A 19,022-nucleotide genomic window follows, 5' to 3' on the forward strand; every position below is an offset into this window, starting at 1 on the left:
CTATTTTCTGAAACATTAAAATTATAATACGATTTACGCTACCGATTAAAAAAATGTCTTTCGAAATTTATATTCAGAGTTATATAATTGTCGAGTAGTTAATAAAAAATTGGCTTTGTTTTGTATCCAACAAACATTTCGCTAAATAACTTAAAAAAACGCATATTAAGCAACATTTGATGAGTATGCCGCTACCCAGGAGAATTAAACCAGCGGGCCGGAACCGGCTCGCTGCTTGCAGATTGGTGACTTCTAAATAAGCGAAACATTTATTTTACCAAATTGGGCTAAGGTTCACTTTCATAACTGCGATTCGCCCTATACGCAAAAAATTTTGCATTACCGCAATTGAAATAGGCCTAATACAGTTTGCCTCCAGGCCGCAAATGCACATTTTGCAGTTTGTACAATGCTTATGTGTTATATGTTTACATAAGTTGAGAAAGCCTTCTCAGTCCTAATGAGCTGTTTGTATATCATGTAACCCACTAATATATTTTTTGTTTTCGCAAAGAGATAAAGGTATTATATGATTTTTGTGGAGACATACAACTGTTACTCTTAAAAAAAAGTCCGGCAATTGAAAGCTAAAAAAATGCAAAAAATGGAACGAACGCTTTTCCTTCTTTAAAATATATTAACACTCGCGCGCACGAGTTTGGCTAAGAAGATCAAGTTCTTAAGGTGACTTGTTTTATGACGTCACGTTACAAGATAGTCTCTTGATTTTTTTTCCCTTTATGCAGGCATACAAAGTTATTAGTAAGTTGCTAAAGGTATACAACGGACAAAAACGTCGAAGAGCCTTGACACATGGTCAAGGGTACCAAACTGTTAACACCAAAAAATAATCTCGTTATACTCTGTGATGACCAAGAGCAGTTTGCTGCCTTATCAGTTTCGAAATTTGGTACTGCGCATGCCGCACACGTCGTACTCGGGTAGTTTTACCTGGTCGTATTCGACTCCCGAGTCCGACTCAGCAGCCCTGCTGTTATCTGACATCTAATTTACGTATCTTTTTTGTAATATACTTCGATGCTTTTAAGCCGATACCTAGAAGTGTTACTATCAGTTTCGTTTTTGTTGGTTTCTCAGTCACACGAAAACACACCTGCTTACTTTTAATGTAGAACAGTGGTTCTAACCTTTTTAGCTTACGGACCGGTAACATTTTAAAACAATTTTTATGAACCGGTGGACCTTCAAAAATTAAAATCAAAATTCTGGAACTTAAAAAGCAAATAACGAAAACTTCCATGTAATGAGAAATTTGCTGCTTTCTATTTGATATCATACGTGTTATACGTGGTACTATTAAAGTTTTTCACATACAACTGGTCTTAAAGTTTAGGAATTAAACGAGCTGTAGCCTACTTTTAAACAGTTAGGCACAACACTTGCAGCCTTGTGACGTACGATGAAGTCTAAAGTAGACCGTTAACTCTATGTTACGTCACAATGCTGTAAATTGCGGAAGTGGCTAAGTTCTAAATTTGATGGACAAGCCGCCTTCAACATCTTGCTTTTTGCAATAGAGATATAAATTTGTAATATATTTGGCGGACCGGCAGGAAAGTTGACGCGAACCGACGGTTGAGAACCACTGATGTAGAATGCCCTGCTTTAAACGTTACGCCAAATTTGGGGCATTGTGACGTAATACGAATGGTTGGTAAACAACAAGTACGCCCACAAAAATAATATTAAATACAACACAGTTAAGACACTTATTTGTGACACGAACTGGCAATGTGTGCTACCATTTAGTTTAGATGTAATAGGAATGTTAATGATGTGGTAGTGATGTAATGGTTGCACTTTCTAAGGTGATATAACGTGCGCGTTAAATCAATTGGCGTGCCATGCAAAATCATCTTGCGTGCCACAAGTGGCACGCGTGCCAGGGGTTGCCGACCCCTGTTGTAGAGCTTCATTTTCCCGAGGACGTGGTTAAATTCAAAACAGTGACGTAGCCCAACAGTTTTGTTCTTCGAAGTGGGAGACACTCATTTCAAGCACCTTATAGCCTACTTGTATAGGCCTACCTTTGTGGCTAATGTTTTTTTTAGAAGGGGTTCTTAAACTTGGGTCGCGAAGAACTCTTCTATAAAGTTATTTATTTAATATGAAGTTTTGCTCACACGAATATATTTTTGTCAATTTTTAACAACTGGTTAGTCGTGACTGACATGCAATATTTTATTCCAATCACCTAATTTATTCTCTCCTAAGTGGTATTAATTTTGTTTTTTAATTGCTTATGTTCAGTACCAGTGACCTGAATACAGGCAGAATACTTACTTTCGACACTGTAATGTTGCCAAAAGGAATTGCACCAGGCTATTTCTCCAAATTATATTTTGTACGTGTTAACTATACAAATTTTGACAAATTTTCAGTCCAAAGCGTCGTACACCACGTCGCATAAGTTGTGGCATTTAAAATAAAATCCTATTTTCTGGAATGGCAATGAATTTACAACTTGCAATCTACAACTCAGCTTCATACAAATCGCATTTGTGACATAAACTGTGCGATGTTTCTAATTATCTGAAAACACTTTCCGTAGCCTATAAATCAGATCATTATGGCTATGTAACACAGGAGGGCTAGTTTGTATAAATTGTGTCAGGAGAAGTTTAAGAAGCTCTGTTTTATTTATAAAGTAACACAAATAACTTTGCAAGTCTAATTTTATAGAAAACTATACCAGGTCGCTTGTTTTCGATTGTTTTCTGCTTTTTTCTCCTGCTTTAGTCAATTGTTACTTGAGAAACGGTCGCAATTTGTAAACTATCCGCGATTTAGTTTTTAAGCTTTGAATCGGACACAAATTTGGTTAAGGATTTACAGTTTCATAGGATAACATTTGAATCACTAATGCACAATTTTAACTTGACCACCTGATTTTTTAAATTAATTTATTATACAAAGCATATTTTAGGATGAAAACAAACATACATCAGCTTATATATTTATATGACTTATGCTACATTTCAGTTTTAATTAAGAATAGGTGATAGTTGCATAGGAAAAGAAAATAATAAAAACACCAAAAAATAAATGTACAAAAATAGAGAAAACTTCAATAAACAAAAAAGCTATGTGAAAATAGGAAAGAATAAGTTATTCATAAGTCGACATTGAAATTTAAAGTAACGTTAATTCTAAAACAGGTTTAGATGTTTTACAATTAACGCTTTTCACAACTCTAACGTAACTCGCTCTTTAAGTTATATGCGCACTCTGAGGTGGTAAAACTTAATTTTCAAGTGATCCGGTCAAGAAATATACGGAAAAGCAAAGATTTATTTCTGCCATCGCCATTAGCGCCATGGCGAAGGAAAACCGTCTTACAAAGCTAGTAGATGACATTTCTGTCTGTTCCCTTTTTGCATGAATCAGATCACGTTGTTGGTCGACTTAGCGGGCAAGTTTGTGGAGTGAGTTGCCGGAGTGCCCTTGCTGTGAGCGTGCGAAGATTCTTCCGACTTGTAGCGAAGCTGGAAGCGCTGGATCTTGCGAAGAATCGCCTCACGCACTTCGCTGCCGAAGACGCAGTAGACAAGCAGCAGAAAGAATCCTTGCAATCCGTTCAGGATCACGTTTATGTACATGAAAGCAACCGATGCTTCGTACGGCTCGACACCTGTCGATTTCAGTCAAATCATTATTGTAATTGTAGCTTTGTATCAAAAGTGCTATGCTGGGTGGCCTTTAGACTAACACTTGCTTTAACATCAAACCTCATTACCATGCTATTATTGGTTATTTAAATTGTTTTTTCTACTTCTCTACAGTGTTGTAATGACTTAAGTCAATGATGTAAGTGCACTTAAGGCACTGTTTTTAAAATTACTTGACTTGAATTGAGTCTTTTGAGCAAAATTACTTGACTTAATTGACTTAAGTGTTTTGGGCAAATGACCTGATTTGACTGAAGTCATTCAGACAAATGACTTGGGTTGAAATAATTTGTTTTGATTAGGCAATTATTTATAAAATTGGGTTAGTTATCTTAATCTTTGCCCATAAAACATTTGCTATGTTGCGTTTTGGTTATTTTTTACTTAAATTATTGCTCATAATCGAAGGTGTTTGACAGTTTTAATAGTTTTAAGTTTATTTTTGTGACATGGGCGTAACTATCTTGACTATTATAAAACAGTCATTTTTTTTGTTCAGTTTAAATCTATTAAAACGAATTTATAAAGTCTCTTTCTATTTTCTTCAGGCACAAATTGGCAGCATTTTCTAAGGGATCGATAAAAAAAATCAAAAAACGTACTCGTAAGAAAACTGAAAATCAGCGGAATCCCCAGAACCGGTAAGAGCATGACGAAGACCTTGAGGGAGGCTCCGATGTGGTCTATGCCCTTAATCACGGAGTCGCTCCTCTTGGATCCGGACGCTGGAGAAGAGGGAGTGGCGGTTCGCATCTGGTGAAGAAACCAGATCATGCGGAAAGCGATGACCAGGTTGATGAAGTAGATAATGGAAAGAGGGATGATCACTGATCCCACGAGCATCCAGTGCTCACTGCTTATCCAACACCTAGCGGAGAAGTTTAGGTCCACATTAAGTAGGTGAACGTTTATAAACAGACCTTCTAAGCCATTAACAATCTATTATGTCTCTAAATACTTACGGAAGTGTTTTAAAGATATATTATTGTAATAACTTACATAGTAGCACGGTCACCTTATTTATGTACAATTAAATCGGAGTTTTATAAATTATATTAGACAGGATTAATTGCTATAATTTCAGAAGTGGCAAAAAAACTAAATAAACTGGTCGCCTGTGATGTTACGAACGTATTGCGACAATAGATCAATACAAACGCCGTTGTAAAATTATTTTTTTAAACTCGACTTTAAATAAGTGTAAATATTGAAAAGCGTAGCATTTTTTTACCACGTACGATGCATTTGGTCAATTTCTTGTTGTCGTTGGACAAAAGTATATCGTAGTCGATTAAACGTAATGATTGGCCGCCAGTCGTTGAAATTAAACAGAATTTGTTACAGACAAATAAATGAAGAACTTTAGTAGGTTTGGAACAACAAACATTTTTTGCTTATGGAAACTCGCCAGTCGGGTGGGTATCAATCAGCACTCGTCCGGAGCGAATTGTACTCACATTGCCGAGCGGACGAATGCAAATCATAAATGAGTTAGGATTATAATTATATTTTACCGTTTGTAGTACTTGTCATAAAGGGGCTCGTGATCCATATAACGCGCTGTTGGAAAACCAACTGCGGTCGATATAATCACAATAAGGATAGGAATGCCCCAGCCAAGACCAAGCTTAGTGTATGCGATCTTCTTCGGGCTTTTCTTGTTGAAGGAAAGAACTTGGCTGGTTGTCTTAATGAGCATTGTGAAGGCTTCGATGGCCATCCAAGTACCTGAGAAAAAAAATAAGTTTTAAGGCTTACATCGCCATCTATAAATCGGCACAGTATCACCAAATAAAATTTTGAACTTCCTCATAAAACGTTTGGAAAATCGCGGAATCATAATAAAAACACTCATGTAATTTTTAAAACAAGAATGTAATTTTTTACATTTAATTTTATTTTATTTTAACTATTGCTTTTATGTATCGCATTTAAACCAACAAATCTAAACATTCATCGAAATACACCCATTGTTAGTTCCTAATGGTAACTATCTTATAAAAAATATGGTAATGAAACAAATCAAACTGACCGGTGCCCAGAAGGAAGAAGTGAATCATGACGGTGACTAACTCGCACGAACTCTTGTGTAACAACGCCGCGTCTTGAAAGACATTAAATATGTGGAAGAACAAGAGAGCAATTGTGAGATTGATCTGGACCACTGTGCGGTCACTGCGCACCTTTCTGCGCACCACAAGGAGCGAAGCTACAGTGACGATAAGACAGATAATTGAGAAAGACTCCATCACGTAGGAAAGAATCTGGAAATGGGAAAATACATGTTGGCAACAACTGTCTATGTTGGCCGAATTCATCGTTTGAGTTTCGACAGATGTATCCATTACTTGTTGGCACAATGATGCAATAGAGGGGTAATAATATAAAACCATTAGGAGCTTAAAATCCTTAATCGCCGAATGATTATAGTGAAAGTACTCTGCGGATACTATACGGGTATGATTTACCAACATTTTACTTAGACTACAATCAAAATTGTTGTTTTCCAAACATTAGCTAGGCAACGTGCATTATTTTGTTTGTTTGACAACAGGTTATTTCTAAGTATTCAATGGGTAATAATCTGAGATAAAAATAGAGGTAGAATGCGAAGGACAAAAAGGGTGTAGAACTCCCGTGACCGTGCTACGTTGCGCAACTAATCAGGCGAAAAGCGGAAGTGTGCTATTAACGCTGCATGTCTACATATTTAGCGTTATCGTTTTACACCGTCGAACACCCGTTGCAAGACAGATTTGTAACATCAACTTGGTATGGATTTTCTTACTTACTATCAGTTTCGTTTTTGTTGGTTTCTCAGTCGCACGAAAACACCCCGGCTTACTTTTAATGTAGAACAGTGGTTCTAACCTTTTTAGCTTACGGACCGGTAACATTTTAAAACAATTTTTACGAACCGGTGGACCTTAAAAAATTAAAATCAAAATTCTGGAACTTAAAAAGCAAATAACGAAAACTTCTATGTAATGAGAAATTTGCTGCTTTCTATTTGATATCATACGTGTTATACGTGGTACTATTAAAGTTTTTCACATACAACTGGTCTTAAAGTTTAGGAATTAAACGAGCTGTAGCCTACTTTTAAACAGTTAGGCACAACACTTGCAGCCTTGTGACGTACGATGAAGTCTAAAGTAGACCGTTAACTCTATGTTACGTCACAATGCTGTAAATTGCGGAAGTGGCTAAGTTCTAAATTTGATGGACAAGCCGCCTTCAACATCTTGCTTTTTGCAATAGAGATATAAATTTGTAATATATTTGGCGGACCGGCAGGAAAGTTGACGCGAACCGACGGTTGAGAACCACTGATGTAGAATGCCCTGCTTTAAACGTTACGCCAAATTTGGGGCATTGTGACGTAATACGAATGGTTGGTAAACAACAAGTACGCCCACAAAAATAATATTAAATACAACACAGTTAAGACACTTATTTGTGACACGAACTGGCAATGTGTGCTACCATTTAGTTTAGATGTAATAGGAATGTTAATGATGTGGTAGTGATGTAATGGTTGCACTTTCTAAGGTGATATAACGTGCGCGTTAAATCAATTGGCGTGCCATGCAAAATCATCTTGCGTGCCACAAGTGGCACGCGTGCCAGGGGTTGCCGACCCCTGTTGTAGAGCTTCATTTTCCCGAGGACGTGGTTAAATTCAAAACAGTGACGTAGCCCAACAGTTTTGTTCTTCGAAGTGGGAGACACTCATTTCAAGCACCTTATAGCCTACTTGTATAGGCCTACCTTTGTGGCTAATGTTTTTTTTAGAAGGGGTTCTTAAACTTGGGTCGCGAAGAACTCTTCTATAAAGTTATTTATTTAATATGAAGTTTTGCTCACACGAATATATTTTTGTCAATTTTTAACAACTGGTTAGTCGTGACTGACATGCAATATTTTATTCCAATCACCTAATTTATTCTCTCCTAAGTGGTATTAATTTTGTTTTTTAATTGCTTATGTTCAGTACCAGTGACCTGAATACAGGCAGAATACTTACTTTCGACACTGTAATGTTGCCAAAAGGAATTGCACCAGGCTATTTCTCCAAATTATATTTTGTACGTGTTAACTATACAAATTTTGACAAATTTTCAGTCCAAAGCGTCGTACACCACGTCGCATAAGTTGTGGCATTTAAAATAAAATCCTATTTTCTGGAATGGCAATGAATTTACAACTTGCAATCTACAACTCAGCTTCATACAAATCGCATTTGTGACATAAACTGTGCGATGTTTCTAATTATCTGAAAACACTTTCCGTAGCCTATAAAGCAGATCATTATGGCTATGTAACACAGGAGGGCTAGTTTGTATAAATTGTGTCAGGAGAAGTTTAAGAAGCTCTGTTTTATTTATAAAGTAACACAAATAACTTTGCAAGTCTAATTTTATAGAAAACTATACCAGGTCGCTTGTTTTCGATTGTTTTCTGCTTTTTTCTCCTGCTTTAGTCAATTGTTACTTGAGAAACGGTCGCAATTTGTAAACTATCCGCGATTTAGTTTTTAAGCTTTGAATCGGACACAAATTTGGTTAAGGATTTACAGTTTCATAGGATAACATTTGAATCACTAATGCACAATTTTAACTTGACCACCTGATTTTTTAAATTAATTTATTATACAAAGCATATTTTAGGATGAAAACAAACATACATCAGCTTATATATTTATATGACTTATGCTACATTTCAGTTTTAATTAAGAATAGGTGATAGTTGCATAGGAAAAGAAAATAATAAAAACAACAAAAAATAAATGTACAAAAATAGAGAAAACTTCAATAAACAAAAAAGCTATGTAAAAATAGGAAAGAATAAGTTATTCATAAGTCGACATTGAAATTTAAAGTAACGTTAATTCTAAAACAGGTTTAGATGTTTTACAATTAACGCTTTTCACAACTCTAACGTAACTCGCTCTTTAAGTTATATGCGCACTCTGAGGTGGTAAAACTTAATTTTCAAGTGATCCGGTCAAGAAATATACGGAAAAGCAAAGATTTATTTCTGCCATCGCCATTAGCGCTATGGCGAAGGAAAACCGTCTTACAAAGCTAGTAGATGACATTTCGGTCTGTTCCCTTTTTGCATGAATCAGATCACGTTGTTGGTCGACTTAGCGGGCAAGTTTGTGGAGTGAGTTGCCGGAGTGCCCTTGCTGTGAGCGTGCGAAGATTCTTCCGACTTGTAGCGAAGCTGGAAGCGCTGGATCTTGCGAAGAATCGCCTCACGCACTTCGCTGCCGAAGACGCAGTAGACAAGCAGCAGAAAGAGTCCTTGCAATCCGTTCAGGATCACGTTTATGTACATGAAAGCAACCGATGCTTCGTACGGCTCGACGCCTGTCGATTTCAGTCAATCATTATAGGAAATGTAGCTTTTTGTTAAAAGTGCCATGCTGGGTGGCCTTTAGACTAAACGCTTGCTTTAACATCAAACCACATTACCATGCTGTTATTGGTTATTTAAATTGTTTTTTCTACTTCTCTACAGTGTTGTAATGACTTAAGTCAATGATTTAATTGCACTTAAGGCACTGTTTTTAAAATTACTTGACTTGAATTGAGTCTTTTGAGCAAAATTACTTGACTTAATTGACTTAAGTGTTTTGGGCAAATGACCTGATTTGACTGAAGTCATTCAGACAAATGACTTGGGTTGAAATAATTTGTTTTGATTAGGCAATTATTTATAAAATTGGGTTAGTTATCTTAATCTTTGCCCATAAAACATTTGCTATGTTGCGTTTTGGTTATTTTTTACTTAAATTATTGCTCATAATCGGAGGTGTTTGACAGTTTTAATAGTTTTAAGTTTATTTTTGTGACATGGGCGTAACTATCTTGACTATTATAAAACAGTCATTTTTTTTTGTTCAGTTTAAATCTATTAAAACGAATTTATAAAGTCTCTTTCTATTTCCTTCAGGCACAAATTAGCAGCATTTTCTAAGGGATCGATAAAAAAAATCAAAAAACGTACTCGTAAGAAAACTGAAAATCAGCGGAATCCCAAGAACCGGTAAGAGCATGACGAAGACCTTGAGGGAGGCTCCGATGTGGTCTATGCCCTTAATCACGGAGTCGCTCCTCTTGGATCCGGACGCTGGAGAAGAGGGAGTGGCGGTTCGCATCTGGTGAACAAACCAGATCATGCGGAAAGCGATGACCAGGTTGATGAAGTAGATAATGGAAAGAGGGATGATCACTGATCCCACGAGCATCCAGTGCTCACTGCTTATCCAACACCTAGCGGAGAAGTTTAGGTCCACATTAAGTAGGTGAACGTTTATAAACAGACCTTCTAAGCCATTAACAATCTATTATGTCTCTAAATACTTACGGAAGTGTTTTAAATATATATTATTGTAATAACTTACATAATAGCACGGTCACCTTATTTATGTACAATTAAATCAGAGTTTTATAAATTATATTAGACAGGATTAATTGCTATAATTTCAGAAGTGGCAAAAAAACTAAATAAACTGGTCGCCTGTGATGTTACGAACGTGTTGCGACAATAGATCAATACAAACGCCGTTGTAAAATTATTTTTTTAAACTCGACTTTAAATAAGTGTAAATATTGAAAAGCGTAGCATTTTTTTTACCACGTACGATGCATTTGGTCAATTTCTTGTTGTCGTTGGACAAAAGTATATCGTAGTCGATTAAACGTAATGATTGGCCGCCAGTCGTTGAAATTAAACAGAATTTGTTACAGACAAATAAATGAAGAACTTTAGTAGGTCGAACAACAAACATTTTTTGCTTATGGAAACTCGCCAGTCGGGTGGGTATCAATCAGCACTCGTCCGGAGCGAATTGTACTCACATTGCCGAGCGGACGAATGCAAATCATAAAAGAGTTAGGATTATAATTATATTTTACCGTTTGTAGTACTTGTCATAAAGGGGCTCGTGATCCATATAACGCGCTGTTGGAAAACCAACTGCGGTCGATATAATCACAATAAGGATAGGAATGCCCCAGCCAAGACCAAGCTTAGTGTATGCGATCTTCTTCGGGCTTTTCTTGTTGAAGGAAAGAACTTGGCTGGTTGTCTTAATGAGCATTGTGAAGGCTTCGATGGCCATCCAAGTACCTGAGAAAAAAAATAAGTTTTAAGGCTTACATCGCCATCTATAAATCGGCACAGTATCACCAAATAAAATTTTGAACTTCCTCATAAAACGTTTGGAAAATCGCGGAATCATAATAAAAACACTCATGTAATTTTTAAAACAAGAATGTAATTTTTTACATTTAATTTTATTTTATTTTAACTATTGCTTTTATGTATCGCATTTAAACCAACAAATCTAAACATTCATCGAAATACACCCATTGTTAGTTCCTAATGGTAACTATCTTATAAAAAATATGGTAATGAAACAAATCAAACTGACCGGTGCCCAGAAGGAAGAAGTGAATCATGACGGTGACTAACTCGCACGAACTCTTGTGTAACAACGCCGCGTCTTGAAAGACATTAAATATGTGGAAGAACAAGAGAGCAATTGTGAGATTGATCTGGACCACTGTGCGGTCACTGCGCACCTTTCTGCGCACCACAAGGAGCGAAGCTACAGTGACGATAAGACAGATAATTGAGAAAGACTCCATCACGTAGGAAAGAATCTGGAAATGGGAAAATACATGTTGGCAACAACTGTCTATGTTGGCCGAATTCATCGTTTGAGTTTCGACAGATGTATCCATTACTTGTTGGCACAATTATGCAATAGAGGGGTAATAATATAAAACCATTAGGAGCTTAAAATCCTTAATCGCCGAATGATTATAGTGAAAGTACTCTGCGGATACTATACGGGTATGATTTACCGACATTTTACTTAGACTACAATCAAAATTGTTGTTTTCCAAACATTAGCTAGGCAACGTGCATTATTTTGTTCGTTTGACAACAGGTTATTTCTAAGTATTCAATGGGTACTAATCTGAGATAAAAATAGAGGTAGAATGCGAAGGCCAAAAAGGGTGTAGAACTCCCGTGACCGTGCTACGTTGCGCAACTAATCAGGCGAAAAGCGGAAGTGTGCTATTAAATCTGCATGTCTACATATTTAGCGTTATCGTTTTACACCGTCGAACACCCGTTGCAAGACAGATTTGTAACATCAACTTGGTATGGATTTTCATGGAAAAGTGCGCAACGTTTATTTGGGTTTTGGACAAATGTTTTCTGTAAATTCAAACTGGTTTATTTTCTGGAAATTTAGATTTCAAAACATTGAACATTCTTTGTATCAATTTAGATTACTATGGTTGCAATTATAAAATAGTTAGGTGATATTTTATAATCGCAACTCTTCAAGGTCGTGTCAATATAATTTAGTTTAAAAAGTTTCAAAAACATATAGGTTTGTAAACTTGCCTTAACAGCAGCTGGTACCTCGTAGGTCTGGACGGAGAGAAGGACAGCAAAGAGCGTTGTGTGGTTGCAGAAGCAGGTCACTGTGTCGCCAACCTTGTTAGTCATCGAACAACCTTTTGTAGAGAAAGTGTTGAGTTCACGATCGAAAAACCCGCACAGGTTATCCACCTTTTTCAACCTCACAACCGAACCGTTGGACTTTTTATCGATAGCGCTCTCAAGAGGATTGGGACTTGTCGTAGTTGCGTTAAGGATAATGCTGTAGCTCAGATTTGCTTGCACAGTTGCATTTGTCACGAGACTGACGGCCGATATGCTTAATACAGGAGATCCAGGCCACGGTACGACACTCTGTACTTGATTGCGGTCGATTTTTACTTTTGCATGCTTCTTTGTTGATAACGGCAGCTTGAATTGGGAGTAGACCATCCCAACTTGATCCTCGCTTAAATCAGCTAGAAGCTGTAAGCGGAGACCGCTAAATGAAGTGAGGGACTGTTTTCCATTTCTCGGGGGTCCACTTTGGAAGACTACTTTTTCCTCACGCGCAAGACCGAGTTCGTCAACTTCCACCTGTACCAAGTTATTTACAATTTCCTCCAGTGTCGTGCTTGTGTTCCATTTGGAAGTTGTGTTGGAAGTTGTGGAGCCATGCATTGTTGAGCTAGCCGAGGTGACAGCTTCATTACTTGTTGTTGTTCTTGGAGTCGAGTAAGAAGTGCTGCCTGAAAAAAATCATTCTAAGTAATAGAAGTGATATATCAGCCGATAATAATCTATTTACCATGCCAAAATAATTGAGACAAATAAAAATACAAATCACCAACATGCATTTAAAAACATTTTCTGGCAAACGTTCTCAGGATTTGTTGCAAACAAAATAGAAACACTGTAAACCAACAAACGAAAAATACTTTTGTATTGAATAATGAAATAAATGGTTAGTTGTTAATTTGATATACATTTTCTAGGTCTGAGCTACTTTTTACAGGATTAAAATGACTTAAGGCGTTGTTTTTAAATGACTTGAATTGTTTTTTAGGACAAGTGACAAAACTTGTTAACTTAGGTGGTTCTGCTGTTATAAATGCTCGCGATAAAATTGTATTATCAATTTTAAAAATTGGAATCTTTTATTTATTTACTTTTCATTTGACTTGGGCTTGACTTTGTATGGCATTCTTTGACTTGACCTTGACTTGGGTAGGTCCAGACCTTTGACTATTTGTTTATTGAAATAGGCGTGACTTGGACATAAGTTTACATGAATGACTTTTAATAAACAACCTATGCCACAAAACGCCAGTGCTTTGATCCACGACATATTTTAGTAATATTCCAATAATTTTTTTTTTCTGTGAAGGTATTGCTAACAGCAGGCATATCGTCTGTCTACCTGTCGAGATTACTTCATCTGTTTTCCATGTTGTGGTTTCTGTTTTGGACTCATTTGTTATTTTGACTGTTGGTTGTGTTGATGTCTGTGCTGCTGTCGTCAACGTTGTCTTTGATTCTGTTGTTGTAAAATTACCTTTTGCTGTAAAAGCAGTTGTTTCAGTAGTCACAACTGTAGGTTGTAGCGTTTTTTGTAGTGTTGTTGTGTCCCTCTCTGCCAGAACTGTTGTTGGTTTTGATGTTGATGAAGCAATATATGTAGTTGGATCCGTTACAAAGACTGTTGTTTCTTGCACTGTGGTTTGGGCTGTTGCTACACGAACGATTTAAGTTAAGGTGGCTTTAATGGAAAGCGGTTTTCGACGGCTATTAAACCCACAGCGTAAAATGATAAGGTTAATATAATAATGATTTAGGAGAAAATATTTGTTAGACTTCTATTGTCAATAAAGTCTTTATAAGTGAGTGACCACGCACAATGGTGGCGCGATCTTATGGGTAAGATAACCATTGTGACTTGAATTATCTCGCCTAAACGTTTACGCAACGTCGAACTCTAGTAACAGTATTGTTCTGTATTTTATTTTTCATGAATAAATTATATTTAACATAAAAAAATAAATAAAATGTATTTATAATAAGGATGCGAAAACATTTTCGTGCAATCAAAAACATTCATGTTTTAAATGAAAAAGATAGCGTAAAAATAATAAAAATCAGTTTAAATAAGTCGTTTACATTAATGGGTCATAAAACACAACTATTTAATGTAACAAGGTATAAATATTAAATATAACAAGATATATTATTTATCAAAGTATATAAAGTAGTTTGCATTAATGGGTCATAAAACACAACTATTTTAATTTAACAATAAGGTATACATTAATAAGGGGTGTTAAAATTATACCAAATGTTAACTTTGCAACGTATTTTCTTACTTGTGTATAGTGATGAATTTAGACAGGCATTCGGATTCTGGTCGAAAAAAATAGTACTTCCGCTTTGGTTTGGAAAACCTAAAACACGAGCGGTAAGCATTCAAAAAAGTTCAATATGAACCAACAACGTTTTTACATTTCGTCACGGTTAAACAAATTAGAAAACTTTTTTTTTTTCAGAAAAACTACAATTTTGTGTTTTACCGCTTATGTACTCTATTAAACGAAAACACTTACATTTCGCAACTCCATATATAGTAATTCTTACACCAGATTGATTAATAAAGAAGTCAGAAACATTTCCATCTGAAACAAAATAGACTTAAATAATGAGATAAACACTTGAAGGATAATGCTGTTTAACTCACGGTAAAATACATGTAATTGGCAGCAAAACTTCCGTGCTTTTAGTGAAGCACTCAAATGAGTTATAACATTACCAATTTACGTTAAGTACCGCCTAGCATTTAGAACGCCTAGCATTTAGTTTTCACGGTAAATTATATTCCTTACAACTTGTATGGCTTAAGTATGTAACATTTTCGCTCGATGTGTTTGTGCTTCACGGTAATTCTGTCTAACGCAAAAATAGAAAATAAAATATTCGCGCAGATCAACTACACCAGACTTCACCAACAACTAAAAATAATTAGAAGCTAAAAAGCAGAATTAACATGAGACCATTCAAATCACTATAAAAACGGTTAAATATGGTAGCAGCTAGCGAACCTCTAACAAGTGATTTTTGCGCTTAACTTTGTTAGGATAATTTTCTTTTTATTTAATGACATATAAATTAGTATTAAGTATAGTCACTTGGAATTTGGAAAAGCACTGATGTGTTTTGTACGGTCGAGTTGTTGATACTTGTAATACAGCAAGGGCATGCATCGGACACTGTAAAACGAAAAACATAAGTAACCAACAGAATAAAATATAGACGTTTGAAAGATAATAAAAACTGCATCGTTTAAATAAATCAGTGCTTCTCGACCTTTTGACGTAACGACTTAAATATTAAGCGCAAGTATATAACAGCATAGCTTCGGCTATTGAATTTCCTTAACTGAACCTTTCGTCAGCGAACAAACATTGGACATCAGCATAAAAAAGTATCGTATGAATATATACAGTGTAAGCCATTTATTAGGAGTTGAATAAATTTCGCTCATTGCTAATTTCAATAAATTTTTACCAAAACCAACAAAATTAAACGGCAACCCAATTTGGGGTCGCGACCCATGGGCTGAGAAACACTGAAATAAATAATCCGAATTTATTTTACCGTATTACAAACAAAACCAAGAATTGAACTCATAAAACTTCAAGAACTTAAAATGCTGTGTTCGGTCTTAATGAATTAATAAAAGAAACTTACGGAAAGTTGTTAAATGATGAATTTTGTTTTCGTCCCCTGAAAAGCATAAACTAAGCTTATTCATTTAGAAATGTTTTCATGTCAGTTTTCGTGATGTTTTTCATGACTTAAAGATATTTTGAAATGCTGCATGCTCAGTTTTAAAGTTAAATATAATGCAAACATGATACCAAATGTACTTACAGAATCCACCGCGTGCTTCAAAAGTACTTAATGATTGGTTGCGAAGGGCAAATTCTGGGGCGAACAAAAAATAATAAAACATAAGTTATGGTTTACTCGCAAACTCGGCCACACAGAAATTACGAAACATATTCGCATGTTTCAGAATTAGTACCATCTTTATACCTTGTGTAATGCTCATGACTTATTTTGTTATTAGCAAAATTCATTGCATTGCTACATTATATCCAATGACATTCACATAATGATCAGGAAAACATTAATAAAATTGTGTTGAACTAAACTATATGTAAATACTATGAAACATTTTTTTATTCGGAATTAATTAATAGATTTGCAAGTTTTTAATTCTCTCAGTCACCCCAACAAACATTTCTGGGAGAGCAAATTTAAAAATAACAATAAATTTGATCCATCTGTACTATTTTACAATAAATTATGTTCAAAACGATTTAGTTATATCACAATACTAAACCGAAGTAATCAAATTCAACAAACTTGCATATCCCATTTGATATACTAGTAGGACAAACTTTATTGTTTCTCTTTAACATTTTGTATAACAATCAATTTAGACTTTTAAACGTTACAGGTAATTCTAATCTTTTATGATTTGACTAAAACAATGAGTGTTGAATATACTGTTGCTGCCATACAACATTGTATCGATTATGTTGGGTTCTTCTTACACAGGTATTTTGTTAATAAGCGCCGACGCTTCACTTAGCTACAGGTATAGTCTTAATAGACAGACATATTAGGAAGGCTACAGGCTCGTTTTGCTTTCGCCGTGACTTTAGCGCAGGAGTGGGCAACGTGCGGCCCGCGGGCCTCATGCGACCCTTTTCCATTTATTATGCGGCCCTCCACCTGCTTCCAGCTATTTTTTCCTAATTAGGGCTATTTGAGTGTGCACCATGTTGGAACTTTTGCTCTTTCAGTTTCCTTTTTGAAGTGCGATGTAACCCATAGGTTACACCGCTACACCAATGCAGTTGAACTCGAATGGGAAGCATCTATTACAAAACAATCTTGATTCATAAAGTTTTACTTGTGTCACGTTGTTATGATAAAGAATTGTTTTGCAACAATTACACTTGTCTGGTACGGTCAAGGTGCAACAGAATTTCATATTGACTGAGATATTATGTTTAACAGCTGGTTTTGAATTAAGGCTGTTAATTAAATTGTACTGAGCCGATCCGTACGAGAAAGGTGTCATTGGAATTGTAGGAAAAGTTGTTTCCCACGTATGTGTCTGCTATAATATTTCTTTTCCGCTTGTACTTTGTTTTTTTCAGTAAAAGCTGAAAATATGAATTAGTGTTTATTTGATGTGCGGCCCTCCCGTAAGCATTACACTTCCTAACTGGCCCTTGTGTTGAAAAAGTTGCCCACCCCTGCTTTAGCGCATTCCGATATTTCGCGCATTGTTTTCTGTGGAATATACAACAACCACAAAAAGTTGAGTTTAACGTAGCAAATACCTTTTGTATATTTCCTCGCTAGATACTTAACATACTCGACTCGTACTATTCTGCAAGCCAAGAAATCACAACAGATAAATTATAATAGCTTGATACTTACCACAATCCAAGTGCTTATCATTTGCTTGATTGCTTTGCTGGCAACTTAAAGTAACGCAGGCAATAGCTGTAAAATAATCCGTAATTAATGAACACATAATAATTTTCATGCTTTATGTTTTACTCTATGTTCCGTAGTATATTAATTTTAATGTTTTTTTTTGTATTTATTTATATGCGTTGTTGGTGAACAAAATTTAAGGGATCTCATCATATCTAATAACATTTAACATTTACGAGGAAGGGGCAGCCTGTTTTGAAATTACTCACCCAAATTCGATGTAAAAAGCACAAAACACAGAATCCGAACGAAATGCTGCAACATGTTTTAGGTCATACTATTAGGCAATAAATTATTTTCTGTAAATAAAACAATAGCAATTATTTAGGCTTGGTCAAACAAAATCAGTATTTTGTACGGGTACAGGATTACGGTATTTGTAAAATCACAACAAACAATTCACTTTTGTGCACAAAAGTTTATCAAGGTAGGTCAAAATATAAATTTTACGGTACATTTCCGGTGCAAATTCAGCCAATCTAAATACATACATATCAAACAATAAGCAATTTTACACCAAAAAATTAACCGTTAGCGAATCACTAAACCATCAATCCATCATAGAGTGTAATCCAATATTTAAGTGGTTCGCTACCGGGCCATGGTCAACAACTCGTATAAAATGTGTAAAATAATACAGTTTATATATTGCGCCTCGACAATGTTAAAGAACTGTTGCTATGGCAAATTAGAATTGTTTGCTATGTTAAAGCAGAAAAAAATTAGTTATTTTACTGAGAAAAATTAGTTTATAAAGTGGTACAATATCCACAACGGATCATTTCAGTTTTTATCAAACCGTAACAGTATTTGCAGGTTTCTTTAATGTTTTTGTATCTACGTATATTCCCTGCCACTTAAAGCCGTAAATTAATCATTCGCTTGTTCATTGTTCCTGTTAAAGCTCTGTACTTCTGCTCGGTTAAAAGTTAAACATTTAAAATATTTCACGTAATAAACTCGTCAACGTGCAAACTAAGCATTTTAAAGCTCCTCGGCGCCATTTCCTTTAAAACCGAATGAAGCCTCGCTAATACACTAAGAAGAAAAAAGCAAAAACCCAAATTCTGAATATCGTTTACTCTTAAAATTTCGAAACAAAAACCGACGAATGCTTAACCCCTAAACCATGCAACCTCAAAAAAGTTCTAAACCCGAGTGTGACGTCACAAACTTTTCCAGGCCCGCTCTATTTGTGCTTGCACCTCGTGATGACGCTGTTACGCACTGGTGCACATCGTTAGGGCTAAAAACAGTTTTTCAAGCGACAGACTTCAAAAATTATATTGTTAGCTCGATAATGGCACACAATTAGATTTTACCCAAGCGAAAACGAAATACAAAAAGGACGGATTA

General features: G+C 35.7%; 2 protein-coding genes across 5 annotated transcripts; both read right to left on the minus strand.

The window, feature by feature from the left end:
* Nucleotides 1-3,008: 3,008 nt before the first annotated feature.
* Nucleotides 3,009-6,007, minus strand: LOC146140797 (adhesion G-protein coupled receptor D1-like). The gene is made up of 4 exons (XM_083392710.1): nt 5,722-6,007; nt 5,204-5,417; nt 4,292-4,557; nt 3,009-3,652 (listed from the first exon to the last, which is right to left on the minus strand). Exons 1-4 carry the CDS (start codon nt 6,005-6,007, stop codon nt 3,405-3,407), a joined length of 1,014 nt encoding a protein of 337 aa, XP_083248836.1. The 3' UTR covers nt 3,009-3,404.
* A 2,350-nt stretch (nt 6,008-8,357) lies between these two features.
* Nucleotides 8,358-18,242, minus strand: LOC146140798 (adhesion G protein-coupled receptor F5-like). 4 transcript variants are annotated; one of them, XM_083391332.1, is made up of 13 exons: nt 17,876-18,242; nt 17,607-17,672; nt 16,020-16,073; nt 15,837-15,872; nt 15,275-15,355; nt 14,696-14,764; nt 14,459-14,536; nt 13,519-13,830; nt 12,141-12,847; nt 11,134-11,365; nt 10,616-10,829; nt 9,705-9,970; nt 8,358-9,064 (listed from the first exon to the last, which is right to left on the minus strand). In XM_083391332.1, exons 1-13 carry the CDS (start codon nt 17,928-17,930, stop codon nt 8,817-8,819), a joined length of 2,418 nt encoding a protein of 805 aa, XP_083247458.1. In that variant the 5' UTR covers nt 17,931-18,242; the 3' UTR covers nt 8,358-8,816. The 4 variants fall into 4 exon arrangements, with proteins under 4 accessions (XP_083247458.1, XP_083247457.1, XP_083247459.1 ...); XM_083391331.1 differs by having other exon boundaries at nt 12,123-12,847; nt 17,876-18,238; XM_083391333.1 differs by having other exon boundaries at nt 12,123-12,847; nt 13,654-13,830; nt 17,876-18,236.
* Nucleotides 18,243-19,022: the final 780 nt, after the last annotated feature.

The sequence above is a fragment of the Ascidiella aspersa genome, chromosome 6 (genome assembly GCF_963924565.1).
Source record: "Ascidiella aspersa chromosome 6, kaAscAspe10.2, whole genome shotgun sequence".
Taxonomy (NCBI): domain Eukaryota; kingdom Metazoa; phylum Chordata; class Ascidiacea; order Phlebobranchia; family Ascidiidae; genus Ascidiella; species Ascidiella aspersa.

Excerpts from the sequence above, each read along its gene's own strand:
- LOC146140798 (XM_083391331.1), bottom strand. The coding sequence starts at position 17,930 with ATGTTGCAGCATTTCGTTCGGATTCTGTGTTTTGTGCTTTTTACATCG. Across the intron at positions 14,537-14,695 it reads TATATATGGAGTTGCGAAAT|GTTTTCCAAACCAAAGCGGA; the intron begins GTAAGTGTTTTC and ends CTCGTGTTTTAG. Across the intron at positions 9,065-9,704 it reads GATTTTCAGTTTTCTTACGA|GCGTCGAGCCGTACGAAGCA; the intron begins GTACGTTTTTTG and ends TGAAATCGACAG.
- LOC146140797 (XM_083392710.1), bottom strand. The coding sequence starts at position 6,007 with ATGAATTCGGCCAACATAGACAGTTGTTGCCAACATGTATTTTCCCAT. Across the intron at positions 4,558-5,203 it reads TATGACAAGTACTACAAACG|GTGTTGGATAAGCAGTGAGC; the intron begins GTAAAATATAAT and ends CTTCTCCGCTAG. Across the intron at positions 3,653-4,291 it reads GATTTTCAGTTTTCTTACGA|GTGTCGAGCCGTACGAAGCA; the intron begins GTACGTTTTTTG and ends TGAAATCGACAG.